General features: G+C 39.9%; 1 protein-coding gene across 1 annotated transcript in view; it reads right to left on the bottom strand.

The window, feature by feature from the left end:
* PDE11A (phosphodiesterase 11A) overlaps nucleotides 1-18,929 on the bottom strand; it is a 392,053-nt gene that overhangs the window by 22,950 nt on the left and 350,174 nt on the right. The window contains exon 19 of the mRNA XM_039469872.2: nucleotides 14,548-14,631. Coding sequence (XP_039325806.1) covers nucleotides 14,548-14,631 — 84 coding nt within the window. The remainder of the gene's footprint in view (nucleotides 1-14,547; nucleotides 14,632-18,929) is intronic.

The raw sequence follows: 18,929 nt of genomic DNA, 5'->3' as shown, positions 1-18,929 counted from the left end.
TGACAAATTTGAGAGAATAAAAACATGGGGAGAGGAGAGAAGATGTTACATATACCACTAGGCATATGCCTGAGGAGGATGTTGTATCATTAGCTGGCCTTCTCTTTGTCCATAGAAAGGGGCCAATCTGTCCACTGGAAGACCTGGTAGAAGGTATGTTATTGTGGCTCTTCTTTAATAACATTAATCTAAAAAGTGAATTAAGTGTAAAGAAGCAAGGTATGGATCAGGATATATACTGTGCCCATATATGTTCATATATACATATGCACTTACACGCAGATACATATTTGTGACCATAGTATATACAGATACATACATATACACTATATTTACATAGAAAACAATATATAAGCATCATGTATTAAAACATGATGTAATACAGTGTAAAAACACACTGTATTTCATGTATTTATATAAACTATCTTTAGAAGCCTATGCAGGAATTGGTTAACACTGGTTGCCCCAGTGAAAGGAACTGAGAGACTAGCAAAAAGGAGTGTGAGAGGGGATCTCTTTTCTCTGATAATTTTGTGCCTTTTGTACTTTTTGAATTGTGTTCACTGAGGATGTCTAAACTATTTGGCAATAAAATATTTAAAGTCTATCATGAACAGATAAAGGAAATAACAATCTTTGGTCATGTGTTAGAAGTATTAAATAATAAGTCATCTGATTACTTTTTTAAAAAGACTTACAAATACAGGGGCAAAAGGAAAAATGCTTATTTCCACAAAGATCAAAATAATTTAGTGCTTTACCACCATTATTCAAAAATAATTTGAATACCTCAATGTATGTTGCAATAACATTGTGTATAAATAAACACCCTCCTCCTCCCACTCTTCCATCCACATCACAAAGGCTGACTACCTCATTGCTCCTCAACATTTCCTCTGAAAAGCGATCAGTGTCTCCTGCTTGGCCATTAAATAGATTTTGAAAAACTCTTCAATCTGTATCAGTTTCATATCCTTATTTAGTTCCTCAAATTTGCCCTCAGCTGGGAATTCTGCAGGCAACTGTGATTCTGTTGTGCTCGCCACTCATTTGAAGGGTCCCATCCATCATCATTTCTAGTCCTTTTCTGATGCAATGTAGCTTGTTCTTTGTCTTTCTTATAAACTGAATGGCTGTTAAATTATCCATTTATCTTCCTTCAGATTTTCTGTTCAGTTTCTCAGGCCCTATAAGGACTGTCTTTTCTACCTTGTTTGCTGACTTTTCATTCCATTTCCCCTGTTCTTGGAGGCATCTTGGTTCACCATGCTGCCCTTCAAAACAAACTCTCTGGTTCAGTCTGCTTTTTGCTTGTTTGAAAGCAAGCAGACATTGCTACTCAAGTAGATTTCCTTTTAAAATTTTGTTCCTTTGAATTGTTTTGAAAACTTTGAGGTGATATATTTCAAATTTTATATATAGATAGTAGGATATATTGGAACAAACCCTAAACTGAAAGTCCAAAGTCTTGGATTCTAAACCCAACTCTGCCACTATCAAGTCATGTCACTCAATAGCGACCTTTCAGGGTTTTGCTTTCCCCACCTTCAGACGGTCTGCAAGTACATGCCTAGTCAACTATTCTAGTATAAAAATAGCATCTTTCTTCTGTTAAAGGTGACCCAATAAATGATCTGAGGTTTGTATAGTGCTGACGCCTGTACACACATTATCTCAGACAGCACTAGGTCATACTGGTTAGGAGTCCCAGATTTGAAAACAGAAAGAATCTATGCCCTGTCACTTACTATATATTCTTAGGTAAGTTACAGAGCTCTGTAGCTTCAGTTTTCACATCTGAAAAAAAGGATTCTCATAGCATCTAACTTGGTATTGTGAAGAGAATTAAATTAGATAATGCTTGAAAAGTCAGTCTTGAGCACACAGTTAAGTGCCCAAAATATGTTGTCATGGACTCACTACATCTTTGTGATCAAAGAAAGGAGAAATTGGCTATTATTATCCAAATTCACAGCAGAGATACAATATATAAGCATAGAAAACAATATATAAGCATCATCTATTAAAATATGATGTAATACAGTGTATCACAGGAAGCTGGGCTATTATTATCCAAATTCACAGCAGAGATACTGAAGTTTAGAGATTATATTAATGATAACAGTGACTCACATGCTGGAGGGCTTTCACTATAGTAGGGCTTACTCTTCCCAAAGCTTTTCCAAATACTTCGCCTCCCTTGGTTCAGACTCTTGGAAAGGTTGATATTGTCTATCATCAATTCCATTTGCTCCAAGAAGAAAGTCACTTTGTAAGGCCCAAAACCTTTAAAAAGTAGTACAGTGAGGCTGCTTTCATTCAAACCTACACGCCAGTGGTGATCACCATAAAAAGAAAGCTGAGGATGGTGAGCCCTTGGTTTATGAGTGTATAGAGCAGGTTTGAAAGAAGACACTTATAAAAACACTCAGCCCTTACTGCTTCCTCTTAGGCTATCTTAGGTGCTTTTTTTTCTCTCTCTCCTGCTGGCTCCTTTCTGTATGTCTCTGTTTCTCTATTTCTCCTTTCTTCTTTAGATTTTTCAGCCGTTCAGATTGCCTGTAGCACTAAAACCTAAATTCAATGATATATTAAGTCAAAGATTTGGAGAATAATTTATCCGTTTTTGTTATTTTATGATTCTGTAGCTCATCCCTCTCTTTGTACGAGGTGTTGGTTCAGATGCTGAAGCTCCTCTAATTCACTGGGGCGATTGTGAGCAGCAAGTATAACCTCTCTAGTTTCTCATCCGTGAAATAAAGGCAGGAATGTTAACACTCACAACAAGGCAATTCAAGAGTGATAGGTTATTTCAGGGCTTCGTGAAAGCACAAGATGCTGAGGAAATGCAATCGCTTACTAGTAACAATGTGATAACCCGATCTTTCCTGTTCCTGTCACTCTCTTGCACTCTACGTTGCTGAGGAAGCCCTGGGGGGGGGGGGTCTCCCAGCAGCTGGTAACCACTCACACACTGCTGCTGCAACTTGGATGGGGGAGGAAGTTGGTAGATTCAGCTGTGCTGGGCATTCTGGCTAACAGAGACAGTGAATGCAAATAATTAAGATGTTCTAATAAAGGAACCCACAGAGGGTCCCAGAGGCTAGAATATCTACCTCTTGGGGGCAAACAGAAGTTTCCTAAGAACCTGTCATCTGAGCAGAGTCCTTAAGTAAGACTAGGAGTTGCATGGGAAGAGGAGGGGAAGGTAGGCCTGCAGATGGCTGAGTGAACACAGGCACAGGGTGTGGAATATTAGTGAGGTAGCAATTAGGAAAACGGCAGGTGACCACTTATGGCAAAAGTAGAGGGCACAAAAGAAGGAGAGAGACAAGGTGGGATGGAAAGTTTAATTGTGCCAACTGAGATTTTTTTTCCTGTAGTAGTGGGGAGGGAGGGCCTGAAGGACTTTTAAACAGGTGAGCCATATGATCAGCTGTGCTTTGGGAGCATAGCTCTGGTGGTGACATGGAGCCTGGAGGATGGGATTGTATGCATGAGACTGGGGTCTGCTTGGAGGCAGCTGGTAGCGAGGCAGTCAGGAGACCCTACTAATATAGGGGATTCAAATGAAGGAGAAAAATCATGATGGCACAACTAGAAAATAATAGAGAAGAAAAAATACCCTAGGCATTTTGCCCTTGTTTTGTAATATATTTACTAGCTTTTTGATGGCATTAGAGACTTTTTTGAAGTTGTCTTTTGTTTCCTGCCTTTCCTGTATGCTCTGAATTCCCTTTTCTTTCATGCTTTTTGGTTTGCTTCTATTCTTTCATATTGGCGGCTTTGCTCAAACATTCTGTGGCCGTTATCTGTTTTCATATATTTAAATGCAATGTATTGAGAGACGAAAGACCTATTCAAGGCAGAGTATAAAGCAGACCAGGGCAGGCAAGTGGGAGAGGTGTGACTGTCAACTGGCGGGCTCCCTTTTAAGGGCATCCTGCGGGGAATCGGTTCATTGAGAGAATCTAAAGTGCAAGTCCACACGGATCTTTTCTCTGAAGCTGTTCTGTTTCCCTAGAGAAGAATCCCACTTTACCACTTCTGGGGGTTTCTGGCTGTCGGTATTCCAGGCGCAGAGTGGTAGGGCATCTGAGAGTCCAGCAAATCATTCCACAGACTTTTGATTTCAGCCACGAATTCTCTCCATGAGTGCTCTGAGAGAAGAACTCTCTAGTCTCCAGACTTGGCAGTGGTTACAGAGGCTGTTGAACTGGCTGTGTGGGTTGTGGGAGATTCCTGAGATCCCATTCACCAACTTCCAACCTTTCTTTTCCTCTTGTTTCCAGGCTGATTCCTCCACCTCGCTGTTGTGAATTGACTTGTGTCCTCCCAAAAGCTATATTGAAGTTCTAACCCCGGTACCTGTGAATGTGGCCATGTTTGGAAATAGGGTCTTCGCAGTCGTTAGTTATCAAGGTAAGATGAAATCATATTGGATTAGGATAGGCCCTAAATTCAATGATTGGTGTCTTTATAAGAAAATCATGTGAAAACACAGACATAAGAGAATGATACATGAAGTCAGAGGCAGAGAATGTCAAGAACTGCTGGCAGCCACCAGCAACGAGGAGAGAGGCATGGAATAGATTCTCCCTGAGAGGCTTCACAAGCAACCACCCCTGCTGACACCTGGATTCTAGCTTCTAGAACTGTGAGCAAACACATTTCTGTGATTTAAAGCCGTCCAGTTTGCTGTACTTTGTTACAGCAGCCCTAGGAAACAAACATATCCACTCTTGGCTGTTTCTAGGCCCTGAGCCTCTCAGGCATTCCTTCTGAAAGGCAGACCGGCTGGCTTCCCGTTGCTCTCCCCTTGTGCAGACATTTTGGGAGACTACTTCCTTCTTAGCTTCCAATATTTGAGGATATCTTATCTCTGCTTATGCTCTTTTCCTTCAGAGTGTATAGATTTCTTTTAAAAAAAAGAAATGCAACTTAATAAAGTTACTTCTAATCATACTTAATAGTATTAAATAAGTCAATAAAATGAGGTACCAAGGTGCTCATTTCAGAATTATCTCTATTAGGAAAAAAAAAAAAAAACCCACAGGATAACTGAATAAATTACAAGTCAATTGATTGAAATAGTAGGCTGCCATTTCAAAGGATAATACGAAAGCCAGGCGCGGTGGCTCACACCTGTAATCCCAGCACTTCGGGAGGCCAAGGCAGGCGTATCACTTGAGCTCAGGAGTTGGAGATCAGCCTGGGCAACACGGTGAAACCTCGTCTCTACAAAAACACGAAAAATTAGACAGGTGTGGTGGTGTGCGTCCGTAGTCCCAGCTACTCAGTAGGCTGAGGTGGGAGGATTGCTTGTGCCCAGAAGGCAGCGGTTACAGTGAGCCGAGACTGTACCACTGCACTCCAGCCTGGGTAATAGAGTGAGACTCTGTCTCATAAAGAAAGGAGAAAAAAGGGGAATGTAAAAATTATATAGAAACATGGAAACATAAGAACTTCATGTTAAGTGACCAAAGCAGAATACACTCATGCACCTTGGTAAAAACGTGTTTGCATGTGGACAGTAGTATGAAGGGGTATCAGGAATAAGAGAATGTAAGGTTCTTATTTTTCCCAACAGCCTGCTCATGACAATTTAGATATTCTCTAAGGTGATGTATATTTTCTTTACTGTTCTCATTTCCTGTTGATACCTCAACAGCAGAATTTTTAACATTCACATATATTTATCCTTTCCTTCCTCCCTCCTTTCCTCCTGCCCTTCCTTCTTCTTTCCTACTTCTTCTGAAGACAGCCGAAGAAGAGAGGGTCGTGAAGAAAAGGTAAATAAGGTTTTAAAATATGCTCTCTAAAAAAACTAGAAAGTTATTTAAGGGATGAGAACATTCTAAGCCTTGTAAGGACTTGGGGTTAAGAGACATTAGCTTCATGATTCCAAAGGAGAAATGCTTTAAAAAAGAGTTATGTATGTTGGTTGGCTGGATAAGGAGAATTTAAGATAAGAATTAAGATCTTAGTGTAAATCTGTTCTCAAAAACCTTATTAGTAGGTATATTGTATTTTTTTCTATTGGATTCCAGCATTTTAATTTGGATTCATGGCAGTGTTTGAGCTCATAAAATACATATGAATAAGAATAGATTAATAGTAACATATAAATAACAGGGTTTTTTTTTCAAAGTTGCATAAAATAAAACAAATTAAAGTCCATTTTATTTACCAAAAAATATACATAGAGCTGGTTGTTTATCAGGTCAAACTCCTTTTTGGAGGTGAAAAACATTAGGTATTCTGGAGGAACTTTGAGATATGGCGAAGGGTATGAGATGCCTTCACCTGCCAATTATCATGCATGATGCTGGAAGGAACAGGAACTTAACTACTCTTCAATTAATGAGCCCTCTCCACTACTCAGAACTCTTTCCTACCCAGCACATTCTTTTTTTCTTTTTCTTTCTTTCTTTGTTGTAAAGAGATAGGATTTTGCTCTGTCACCAGGCTGGAGTACAGTAGTGCAATCATAGCTCACTGCAGCCTCGAACTCCTGTGCTCAAGCAATCCTCCCACCTCAGACTCCCAAGTAGCTGGCACTACAGGTATACACCACCATGCCTGGCTAAGAATGGAGCATATTCTTAGTTCATGTTTGTCCTGATTGCTGTTAGACACTAGAGGATCCTAAAAGTTTTCCAAGTCATAGAAAATTAAATTTTAATCAGGATAAATTTAGTATATTTTATTGTATCATAACTTCTTGAAATCATATGTATGCAATATACAGTATAAATTTATTGAAATCTACCTATGATATATGCTAGCTCCATCTCTTAATTTGAATATTAAAATAATTAGAGGACTATATTTTCTGGCAATGCTGGATAAAAGAAAATTTAATGTATTTCTTAGCTGAAAAAGTCAAAGCTCTGAAAAATTTATGGCTACTAACTGGTCCTTTACAGTAGCATTCAACTATGATGAGAATGAAGCCACTTTCTAAAAATATATTATAGGCCATATACTCCAGCTTATGGGCAGGAATATAACAGTGTACATGCTGATGAAAGATTTTATATAGTCATGTGCCTCATAATGGCATTTCAGTCAATGATGGACCACATACACAACCATGGCCCCATAAAATTATAATACTATATTTCTGCTGTACCTTTGCTATGTTTAAATATGTTTAGATGGGCAAATATTTACCATTGTGATACAATTGCTTACAGTATTCAGTACAGTCAAATGCTGTACAGGTTTGTAGTCTGGGAGCAATAGGCTATTCCACATAGCCTAGGTGTGTAGTAGGTTGTACCATATAGGTCTGTGTAAGTACACTCTGATGTTTGCATGATGAAATTGCCAAAGATGCATTTTTCAGTAGTGATAACTACATGACATTATATGCTTCATACATTCCACTGCTTATACTGCATCCCATCATTCACTCTTCTGTTTCTTCATTCCTTTGCTCAACAAACATTGGCTGAACAGCTCTAATGTGCTAGTACTATGCTAGGTCCCAGGAATATGGTGGCTCCAGGAAACCAGTGTAATGGGGAAGAGACAGAAAGATAATCACATACAGAGTGTTTGGTTATAAAGAGGTGGAGACAGTGTCGTGGAATATTGTGGGGAAGTAGAGGTTTTACAGAAGTGACAGCTCGGGTTGGTGTCTTCCAGGCAGATAAGAGAGCAAGGAGGCATGGGGAGAGGCCAGGGAAGATGGACCAAAGGGCTAGTGAGTCCTGTGCTTGGGGCAAAAGGTGTCTGGTGAGGAAGTGGGCAGAGTGACAGGAGACGAGGCCAAGGAATAGGGGTGGGCTTCAGAATGAATGAGGGGGTTTCTGAATGCTAAACCAAGGACTCTCTAAGATATCTTACAGATGGTGATCGTAACTTGAGGTCTTTAAAGCAGGAAGATGTTGTGATCAGATTTTTATAAAAAGGATCATTCTGTAAAAAATTTGGAAGGTAGACTGTAGGAGAGGGGCCTATAAATTACATACAACCAATACTTTTGAATATTAATGTTTCTCTTCCATTCATATTTGACTAATAACACATAGAATATTTTCTGAGATAAACAGCCTTTACTAACTATCTGGAATCAGATTTGGGTACATTATTAAGTAACAAGGACAATATTTTGAGAATAGTAAGCCAGTACATTTTCCATTCTGTTTAAATGGTGATGCCTGGGGCTCTTCTCCCATTATCTCAGTAGGCTTCCCTCCCTAAGGCAAATGGCGGTTCCTAGCTAGAAACAAGCTGCCATCATTCAGCTCTGAAAGAGAATAACCCTACAAGTAGCTTTGCATGGTGATGGGGCTTTCTACATTTCAAAACTCTCTTTTCCCTATTAAGAACCAAGCCTGTCTAAGTTAGATCTTCAGGTCTTACTACAAAGCTCTAGAAAGAAGAACACAGAGGAGACCATATAAGGATAGTTCTCATCAGGCAAAGCAAAGTAAATGGAAATGTTAGAGAAGACGGGGAGTAGGGAGAGGGGCAGGGAGAGAGAAGAGAGGAGAAAGAGAGAGGGGAGAGAGAGGCAGAAAGAGGGGTGAGAGAAAGGGACATCAGAAGTGAGTAGTACTGGCTTCACATGCCTTGGGGGATCAAACTCCAAAGGTGAGGGGAGGGCTTATATTTCAAATTTCAGAGCCTAATTCAGGAAAATAATAGAATTTTCCTAAAGCAAGTTGGCACCACCCAGGCAGCATATTAGAAAAGACTTGGGAAGTTGTGTGGACAGCAGGGTGAGGAGAAAGTAGTTGGGAGTTCATGGATGCCATGGGGGGTCTGAGCAAATGTCAAGAGATCCAGTCAGCTAGAACTGGCCAGGAAGCTGCTGGGGGTACTGGAGGGGGCTTGACAAGATGCTGCCACAAGGACCACAGACTTAAGCAGTCAGAGCTAGTGGCCAGAGCCAGCACAATGTGCTCATCACACCCACACCATAGTCACATGGGGCTGGCACGGCATCACAGCCAGAGTCACTACCAGCCACCTCTCAGTGAACCCAGAAAGACTCAGCAGGCAGGATGTGCACCAGGGGTCCTTCTCCCAAAGGTGACAAAATCATCACAACCATAGGTAAGTTCTTTCGGTACCTAGATGTCAGCTGGGGAGGAGAAAGAGCTCTGATTGGGAGCAATTCAAAATTTACTCCCTCCAAAGACCTACTTTAACCAGAAGACATTGAGATACTTTAATAGTCAAGTTTAAATAGTAGTCCCTGAATACTGCTACCGCCCTACTCCCCATCACCGGGAAAAAGTGGAGCCAGATAGATCAGTTATAAGGAATATAGGAAGTTGTTCTGCTTCCTTCCTTCCTTGCTTTCATCTTTCCTTCTCCCCTCCCTTTGCCTTTCCTTCCCTCCCTTCCCCTCCCCTCCCTTCCCCTCCCCTCCTCTCCTCTCTTCTCTTCTCCTTCCCTCCTTCTTTCCTTTTCCCTCCCTCTCTCCCTCCCTACATTCCTCCCTTCCCCTCCTCTCTCCTCCTTTCTCCTATATTTTTTGAATTATATATGATGCCATTCCATATATATCCCCCTTTGTAAGGACAAGTAAGAAACTAGACCCAACTCTCTCTTCCTTTCATCCACAAGAATACTGAAAGTCATAGAGAAACACTTAGAGGAAACTGATTTGGGTGTTTTTTTTTTTTTTTTTTTTTTTTTTTTGGTAATATATGATGAAGTTGTTCTCAGGGAACACTGGATTGCTTTTAAAGTACTTTCATCAGTATCCAGAGAGTGTCCCAGAGTAGCACCTTACATCCTCTTTTCTAGTTTATTAATTTCTAACTCCCACTCTACTATTTTAACTATATTTTAAACTTTTCTCCCTTTTTTTCCAGAGAGCATATTAATATTGCATCATGTGGAATGTATTTTTCAAAATGACCATTAAAAGTGAAGGCAGAGGCTGGGCATGGTGGCTCACACCTATAATCCCAGCACTTTGGGAGGCTGAGGCCTGCAGATCACTTGAGGTCAGGAGTTCAAGACCAGCCTGGCCAACATGGTGAAACTCCGTCTTTACTAAAAATACAAAAAGCCAGGCGTGGTGGTGGGCACCTGTTATCCCAACTACTCGGGAGGCTGAGATAGGAGAATCACTTGAACCTGGGAGTTGGAGATGGTGGTGAGCTGAGATTGTGCCATTGCACTCCAGCCTGGGCAACAATGAGCGAAACTCCGTCTCAAAAAAAAAAAAAAAAAAAAAAAAAAAGGCACTACTCCTACCAAAATTTTCCTACTCTTAATGGAAAGAGAAAATTATTCTGGCTAGATGCTGGCCAGGTCACGCCCTTTTGCATTATCTGTGAAAAAATTCCACTCCGAAATCAAAAGCTAGTTTAGGATGAGTTAAAAATTGGATTATAGTCATAATGAAAATTAAATCCCTCAGTCCTTAACAAACAAAAGATTTATAATGACTCTGCACCGCTGAAATTCTAGGTACACTGAGATTTGGTTGAGTTGAGAATGAAAATAAGGAGCCAGAACTTAGCTTGCTATTGCAGGGGAAAGCTCAGAATGATACTGTGACATGAAAGTTTCTATTTATCCCTAAGGCTTGTGTGGCAATGACTTCAAAGTTTGATTGTGTCTTTGTTTTCTTCCTTCTTCCTTTTTTTTTTCTCCAAAGATGTTGAGCAGCAGGACTAATGGATCCCCAGCAGGGTGCAAAGACAGCAGAAAGCACAGGAATCAGATGTCAATGTATTCCTTCGAGATACCCTGCTAGGACACAGCTAACTAACCAGGGCTTGAGTCTTCTCTCGGGGAATGTGTTTTGATGGTTCCCTGCCCATTCTTGGCTTCCTGATTAAAAGGCTGTCACCCATAAATCACAACTTCATCCTGTTAACGATCATTTTCTTTCTTTCTTTCTTTCTTTCTTTCTTTTCTTTCTTTCTCTCTCTCTCTCTCTCTCTCCTTCTCTGTCTCTCTCTCTTTAAGGAAAAGTCTGAAGATTTGAAAAAGATGAGCAAGTTCCAAAGAACTTGGATGGAAGCCTGGCCTACATCCTTATTAGATAACTATCCATCGATCTGGGACTGTTCTGTGTGTGTGTCCTGTGCACCTGGCATGTTGGGAGAGCTACATCAATGCCACAATGACATGCTGTCTTTCTCCACTTGAGATTGAACCAGTCAGCCTCTTTCATTGACAATACATATGGTAAAGAGGGCCTGCCCATCATTTTTTCTGTATTTTAATATAATCTTCTGTCAGTGACTTTCTGTTAATCTCAAGATTACTTAGATAACTTTCTAATGAACAGATTCTGGAGGATGGGGAGTTCCTCATTGTTTTCCCCCAATGTAGTAAAAAATTGAGTGGAACTCAGAGTTATCTCAGAGATGAGTTCTGATTTTAAATGCAGTGGGCTTTCAAAATATACCGGTGAGGGCTGCCAACTAGGCACACAAATAAGTAGCCTGAGAATAGTGCACCTGAGAATAGTGATAATCTTCACCCTTTGCTTGGAGATGAGCCAATCTCAGCAAACAGGAGCACAAACAGAAAAGTGCTTTATTTATTTGATATTTGACAAGCACAACCCTTTTAAAACCATGAAGTAAAACTGAACTACCCAGTGAAAGTCAATGAAGTAGAAAAGCTTGGATGCCAAATTTGCTGTTCTGCCCCTCTACCTTACCCAAGAGCCTCTAGCTGTGGGGTGCCCTGGGTCAACCCCCACCCTCTCTAGACTCCAACTCCCTCAAACCTCCTCCACCTGCAGGAAGATCCCAGCTCTCTCTATGAGCTTGCTTGCCTTGTGCTCTACATGAGGTTCTTGCCCACCCAACCTTGTCCTACCTTGGGGTTGGGGCCTTGGTTGTTAGAGGGGACATGCTTTGTCTCATGTGTAATCCTTGGCATCCTATGCCTAGACCAACATGGTAAAGTGAAGCCAAATTCTTACGCTGTATTTCAGACCAATCACATCAGGGATTCCTGCCACCTGCACACTTCCCACTTGCCTTTGATCCTCTCGGGCTCCTTACTATTGCATTTTTATGTTCAAAACCCCAAACTGGTCTTTTACTGAGTTGTCTCAGTGAATGGTGTCACATCAGTGACCTTCCTTGCTTGTCACTTCCTCAAGATGTTGTGTCTTTCCATTAATGGTGATTCCTGCCCACTGACTGATCCAATTTCAGTTTGCAAGCACCAATAGTTTGTGTGAGATTCTACAGGTAAATAGTTGGGGGAAGGGAGAACATTGCATGAGATGAAATAAAATAGGACCCTCAGAGAGGATACTTAAACTCACCCTACAACATTTTAGTTTGAGGGCTCTTAAAATGGTTGGTTTCAAAGCCTTATTAAACAAACTTACAAATGAAATGAGATCTTTTTTTACTTAGTGATGATAAGGAATCAAAAAGAGCAAGATTTTTCACCCCCTGTTAAATTAGAAGATACAGCAGCAAGTATGAATATGAACTCCTGTAAATAGCTCCTTCCATATTCCCTTTAGCAGGAAGTGCCTCTCCCCAGTTAAATGATTAAAAACGGTGCAAGAAATTTCCATCAGAGGTGGATTAGGGCAGCAGAAAGGTCACACACCAAAACAAAGGTCATGGGTGAGCGGGACACAACTCTAATTTGGTGGGAGCATCACTTAATCTTTCTATACATTAATTACCTGCAGCTGAAAATAGCAGAGATAGCTAACCCAAAGATAAGTAGTAAAGTAAAACAGACGTGAAAAACCAGGATGATGTAAAATGTGAAGGGATGATATTACTCCCTAAATTCTAGAAACTGCTATTTTCAATTTAAATTCAAGTAACTTCCTATGTAACCTAAAGATTTCAAAGCATTTAATAGGAAGCATAAGATAAGCCCTAAGGACTGTGAATCGGTAATAAAACAACTAAATTAACATGGAAAACCATATGAGAATCCTTTACAGCCTTTCCTTTAACCAATCACATAGGAAGAGTGTGGAGACTTTAAGTTCACTCCAAAATAGCTTTGCAAACTAATACCAAAACTTAATCAGCTTCCCACTCCAATACATGTCTTCATCCTCCTAAGCTTTACCCAAAATAAAAAGAATGTAGTAATTGCACAAATAATTTATTCATTCCATTTATTGCCTAAGTGGGCACACAAAACTGAATAACATTAAAAAATAATTCAATGTGTATAGTCAAGGTCAGTTTCGCAAAGTAAGACATACCTGACCCAAAAGTTGTTGGGCTTTGCCCATACGACCCCGCCTATTCAGAGACATTGAGGATGGGAGGAGCAGACAGGAAGAAAAGACAGTTGAGGATCCCCTTATAATAAAGTATACATTATTTTCTATTTTGTTTGCCCAATCTTTCATCATTAAATAAAAGAAAATTTTGTTCCATGTATAACTAAAATAAGCAATTATATATTATTTTAAAACTTTGCCTGATTTTATGGTATCATGTATTTCATGGGTAATGTTATAGTTATTAAAAAGTACATATCGCCCTCAAGACAGTATTCTAAGTTTGTTGGCTTTTTTTCAAGGTTCTGTGACAGGGCCCAGCAGCTCCTAAAAGTGCTGAAAATGAAGTGGTAGATGAGCTTGAACTTGATGGTTTTGAGGTCCTTAAAAAACAATACTGCATTTTTAATGGGGTTACATAGGGTGAGGAGCTAAAGAGCTTTTGCTTTCACTGCATGTTTCTCACTTTGAAGTTAGAAAAGCAGCTCAATCTGATTGAGCTAGGTTGGGGGTAAAGAACTCGCCAGGTTTTTACAAATGAAAGCAAATGCTTAGAAGTAGAATTAAAAGCCAATGTACACTAAACTGTTAGTGTTAACTAATGCCAGCCCTGATCCGTACTCAAAAAGTGGAGTGCGAACCATTCAAAGCAACACTTTTCTCCTTTCAGAAGGAGAGGCCTACACACCAGGTAGCAGAGCAGGAATCATTAGGGCATCTTATCTTGCTCAAAATTCACTGGTTGGGATTTGTCACATGCATCTCAGAGACAGGCAGATATTGAAGATGGGAGGTATGTCACAAAACCCCCGGCTCAGACCATGGGGTCAGAGCAGAACACCACGTTTCATGGAATCCTCATGTCTCACATGGTATTAATAAAGAAAATTTGTAAAAAAAAAAAAAAAAAAGAAAGAAAAGAAAAGGAAAGAAAAGAAAAGATTTCCATGATCAAATATGTTTGCAAAATTGAGTTGATCAAGTTTAAACATGTTTCTTGGGCCTGTGAGCTTTTTTTGAACAGAGAGCTCTTAGATAACGGCTGGATGTTTATGTTCTTTGGGACACAGTTTGGGAGATAGTAAATAAAATATTATTATCCCTGGTTTACAGATGAGGGAGTGGAGGCCTATGGAGATTATGTCCTAGAAGGCGAAGAACACAGGTCTGCAGCCTCCTACCCAGCCAGGGAACAGTCAGAAATCCAAGAAAAGACAAATTGCAGCTAGAGCTCCCAGCAATGTACATACCCTGGAAAGGCCTCCTAAAATGAGTGCTTTTGAAAAGTACACACTTTTCCTTTTCTGATTCAGTCAGGACATGTAGGCTCTCCCAAATCAAAGTACCTGATACAAAGGCATGCAGATGCTATCAATCCACTCCAGTTGCAACCGAGGCAGTTCATCTTTCCGGTTCCGATCAAAAATAGCCTAGAATGGGGTTGGAGGGGAGAGAACTTGGCTTTATTACACCAAAGTATTTGACAAAGGGTGCTTTGTTAAACACTTTGCTGCAATGATCCATTTTTTACAAACTGAACCCTTCACAAATCACAATCAATCTTTACACGTACTTCCTTTTCCTTTATCTATGATGAGAAATAAAATGTTTTTACCTCTTTTTATGAGATTTGTAAGCAAATTTACTTGAACTTTATAGTGTGCAACTTCTTGGGGCAAAAATCTGTCTTCAGATATAAGTAACTGCTACTAAATCGAGTCATCAGGTCACTGGGAATTGGGTACAAGTCAAGGGGAAAGGAATATGTTTTACTGCCACAAAAATAATGCAGGCTTTTATTTCTATAGTGAGATGTTGGGATAGAGTGGGACAGATTGGAAAACATACTTAAAAGCAATTTTATTTTAAATAGAAACCATTTATATTAACTTTTCATGGTGAGGGGTTGATTTGGAAATTACATATGTTTTTCAATAAGGTTCTATCTTTAATAATTTTTAAAATATTTACCTATCATTGTATGGATGATGGTAGGTGGCACTCATCTCTTCATTCTCAGCCCTTAAACTTTATGATGTTATAACGTTCAAGATAATTTAGGTATATTTTTGAGAAAAATAAATGACATTTTTCTGTTGGGCAGACTTAAGGGAAACAATCAATTGGAATTTTAGTGATAAAATTAATTCACTGAACAAACACTGCCAATTCTATGCCAGTGAGACTGTCCCTTCGTTCTCAAGGAGTCAGGCCCAGGGTTGAGAAGCTCCCTTGTGCCCTTACTTATCTAGAAGACTGGGCTATCTAGTTATAACTTGCTCCCTTAATGTCATATAGTAAGTTTTGTCTTTCCTCTATAAAAAATGTGGCATTCACATCATTTTGGTGTCCTTATAGGTCATGAGGGTGGAGCCAAGCAATCCCTTGGTCCAGAGATGTTGAAAAATCCTGCATCCTTCAGATGTATGAACAAGAGTGGGAGTGGATGGGGCAGAAATCACTAGCTGCCAAATATGAGGAAAATATCTCCAAATTGGTGAGACGGTCACTGATTCCCACAGGTCTTCTCATCATGGTCTTGCAGTGGGAGATGGGAAAAATCAGGAAAGAAGATTGGAATTTGGAGAAAATTGTGAAAATATGCCGGAGAGAGGGATAGCTCTTGTGAACAATATGAGTCTTGGTCCAAAATGTTTTAGAGCTGGGTACAGTGGCTCATGCATGTAATACTAGCACTTTGGGAGGTTGAGGCAGGAGTATCACTTGAGCTCAAGAGCTCAAGACCAGCCTGGACAACAGAGTGAGGCCCCTGTCTCTACAAGAAAAAAAAAAAAAAAAGAAGAAGAATTAGCCATCTGTGGTGGCATACACCAGTAGTCCCAGCTACTCAGGAGGCTGAGGTGAAAGGTTTGCTTAAATCCAAGAGGTCAAGGCTGCAATGAGCCACAATTGCATCATTGCACTCTAGCCTGGGTGACAGTGAGACTCTGCCTCAAAAATAAATAAATAAACAAAATATCCCTTTAAAAATATTATTCTGGACTGGGCACAGTGGCTCACACCTGTAGTTCCAGCACTTTTTGAGGCCAAGGCAGGAAGATCACTAAAGGTCAGGAGTTTAGCCAGGCATGGTGGTTGGCACCTGTAATCTCAGCTACCTGGGAGGCTAAGGCAGGAGAATAACTCGAACCTGGGAGGCAGAGGTTACAGTAAGCCAAGATTGTGCCACTGCACTCCAGCCTGGGAGACTCCCATCTCAAAAAAAAAAAAAAAAAAAAATTATGTCTTATTTTCTCTTTGCTATCTAAATTTTTTTATTTATTTACTCCATTTCTAGTGGATATTCGAAAGTAAATTTTTTTTAAATGCAATGATTTTTAACATATTTATAAAGTTGTGCAGCTATCACTACAATTATAGAACATTATTATCACCCTCAAAGAAGCCACATACCATTAGCAGTCACTCTTGTTTTTTCCCAAACTCCCAGCCTTAGGCAACCACTAATCTATTTTCTGTATCTATGGATTTGCTTATTCTGCACATTTCATATAAATTGAATCTTATGATATGTGGTCATTTGTGACTGGCTTCTTTCACTTAGCATAATGTTTTCAAGGTTTATCCATGTAGCATGGATCAGTACTTCATTTTTATTGCCAAATAATATTTCATTGTATAGATGTTTAATTTATTTGTTCATCAGTTGATTGACATTTGACTTGCTTCAGGATATTATGAATAATAGCTGTGAACATTCACATACAAGTTTTGTGTGGATGTATGTTTTCATTTCTCTTGGGGAAATACCTAGAGGTAGAATTTCTAAGTCATATGGTAACTCTGTTTAGCTTTTTGAGGAATTGACAAGCTGTTTTTCAAAGCAGCTCCACCATTTTACGTTGTATGAGGTTCCAGTTTTTCCGCAGCCTCACCCAACACTTGTTATTGTCTGTCTTTTTTGCTATAGCCATCTTAGTGGCTGTGAAGTGATATCTCATTGTGGTTTCAATTTGCATTTCCCTGATGACTAATGACTTTGAGCATCTTTTCATGTGTTTGTGTCCATTTACATATTTTCTTCAGAGACATACCTGTTGAGATCCTTTGCCTGTGTTTTAAATTGAGTTCTCTGTCTTTCTATTGTTCAGTTACAATAGAATATGGTATTCTAGATACTTGAACCATAAAAGATATATGATTTGCAAATATTTTCCTGTAATATGGGTTGTCGCTTCACTTTTTTGATAGTGTCCTTTGATCCATGAAAGTTTTTAATTTTGATAAAGTTCAATTTAATTTTTTTTTTTTTTTGAGACAGAGTCTTGCTCTATTGCCCAGGCTGGAGTGCAGTAGTGCAGTGTGGCTCACTGCAACCTCTGCCTCCTGGGTTCAAGTGATTCTCCTGCCTCAGTCTCCCAAGTAGCAGGGATTACAGGTGCCCACTACCACCCCTGGCTAATTTTTGTATTTTTAGTAGAGTTGCGGTTTCACCATGTTGTCCAGGCTGGCCTCAAACTCCTGACCTCAAGTGATCAGCTCACCTTGGCCTCCCAAAGTGCTGGAATTACAGGCATCAGCTACCTCTCCTGGCTGTCCAATTTAATTTTAATGAAGTTCAATTCAACATCTCTGGACCAACATCTCTGAGGCATCTTATATTTTGTCTCCTGTGCTTTATATCTATATTTTCATATTTAAGATACCATGGATAACCCCAATCCAGAATATTTATGCTGGTATTTTCTTCTAGTTTCATAGTTTTAGCCCTTCCATTTAGGTGTATGATCCATTTTGAGTTTATTTCAGGGTATGCTGAGAGGTAGGGAACCAATTTCATTCTTTTCTTTTTTTTATTTCCTGACCAACAGCTGTGAAATAACTTCATTCTTTTGCCTGTGGATAAAAGTTGTCCCTGAGCCATTGTTGAAAAGATGTTATCTTGGCACCCATGTTGAAAATCAGGTGACCATAATTGTAAGGGGTTTATTTTTGGACTAGTCACTTCTTAATCAATGCTTGATGAGAGAAAAATGAGTGTGAGGCCCCACACAGTGCTGTGCTTCACAGCATTTTGCATCTTATAAAATGAGAATTAGTAATTATTTATTTCATGTCTACATTTCCCACCAGTTGACAAGGTCCTTGAGGGCAGGGAAGATGGTGTCTTACTCATTGCTGGATACACAGTGCCTTGCTTCATGCCCAATACATGGGGGCACTCAGACAGGCTTTCCTAACTGACTCACTGCTTCCAGTCCTGACCCTCTGGCTGTGAGCAGAATAGCCTTTATCTTCATGAAGTGACTCCCATGACATCTGGGACCATGATACCTGAGGAGGTTGGCTCCAGGACAGATTTATTCCTAAATATCAAGGAATAACGGGCACAGCAGGTGTCAGCTTTGGGTGCATGCATTTACAGATATTTCTGGAAAAGAACGGATGACTAACCCTGCCACATCAGCCAGGCCTCCCTGAGGAGATGGTCATCAGTGGTGATCTGTAGTCTTTGTGAGAAGTCAGGAGCATTTAGAGCTATGTTTCTACCACAAAATTAATTTCATTTATGTCTGCAGAAAATGCCTTACCTGAGCCTACAGATAAAGGCTCCTTAGTGCTACGCTACTGCACCCGCCAGCTCACCGGTGCTGGCAATTTACTCATTTTTTTTTTTTTCATTTAATTAAATGACCTGTGGTATTGCTGCATTGAAAACCCTTCAGAGTATGCCTCTGAAACAGTTTGTAAAGGGGGGAAAGCTTTT

The sequence above is a fragment of the Saimiri boliviensis genome, chromosome 5, assembly GCF_048565385.1.
Source record: "Saimiri boliviensis isolate mSaiBol1 chromosome 5, mSaiBol1.pri, whole genome shotgun sequence".
Taxonomy (NCBI): domain Eukaryota; kingdom Metazoa; phylum Chordata; class Mammalia; order Primates; family Cebidae; genus Saimiri; species Saimiri boliviensis.
The sequence above is the reverse complement of the archived record's forward strand: the minus strand, read 5'-3'. Positions and strand labels throughout refer to the sequence as shown.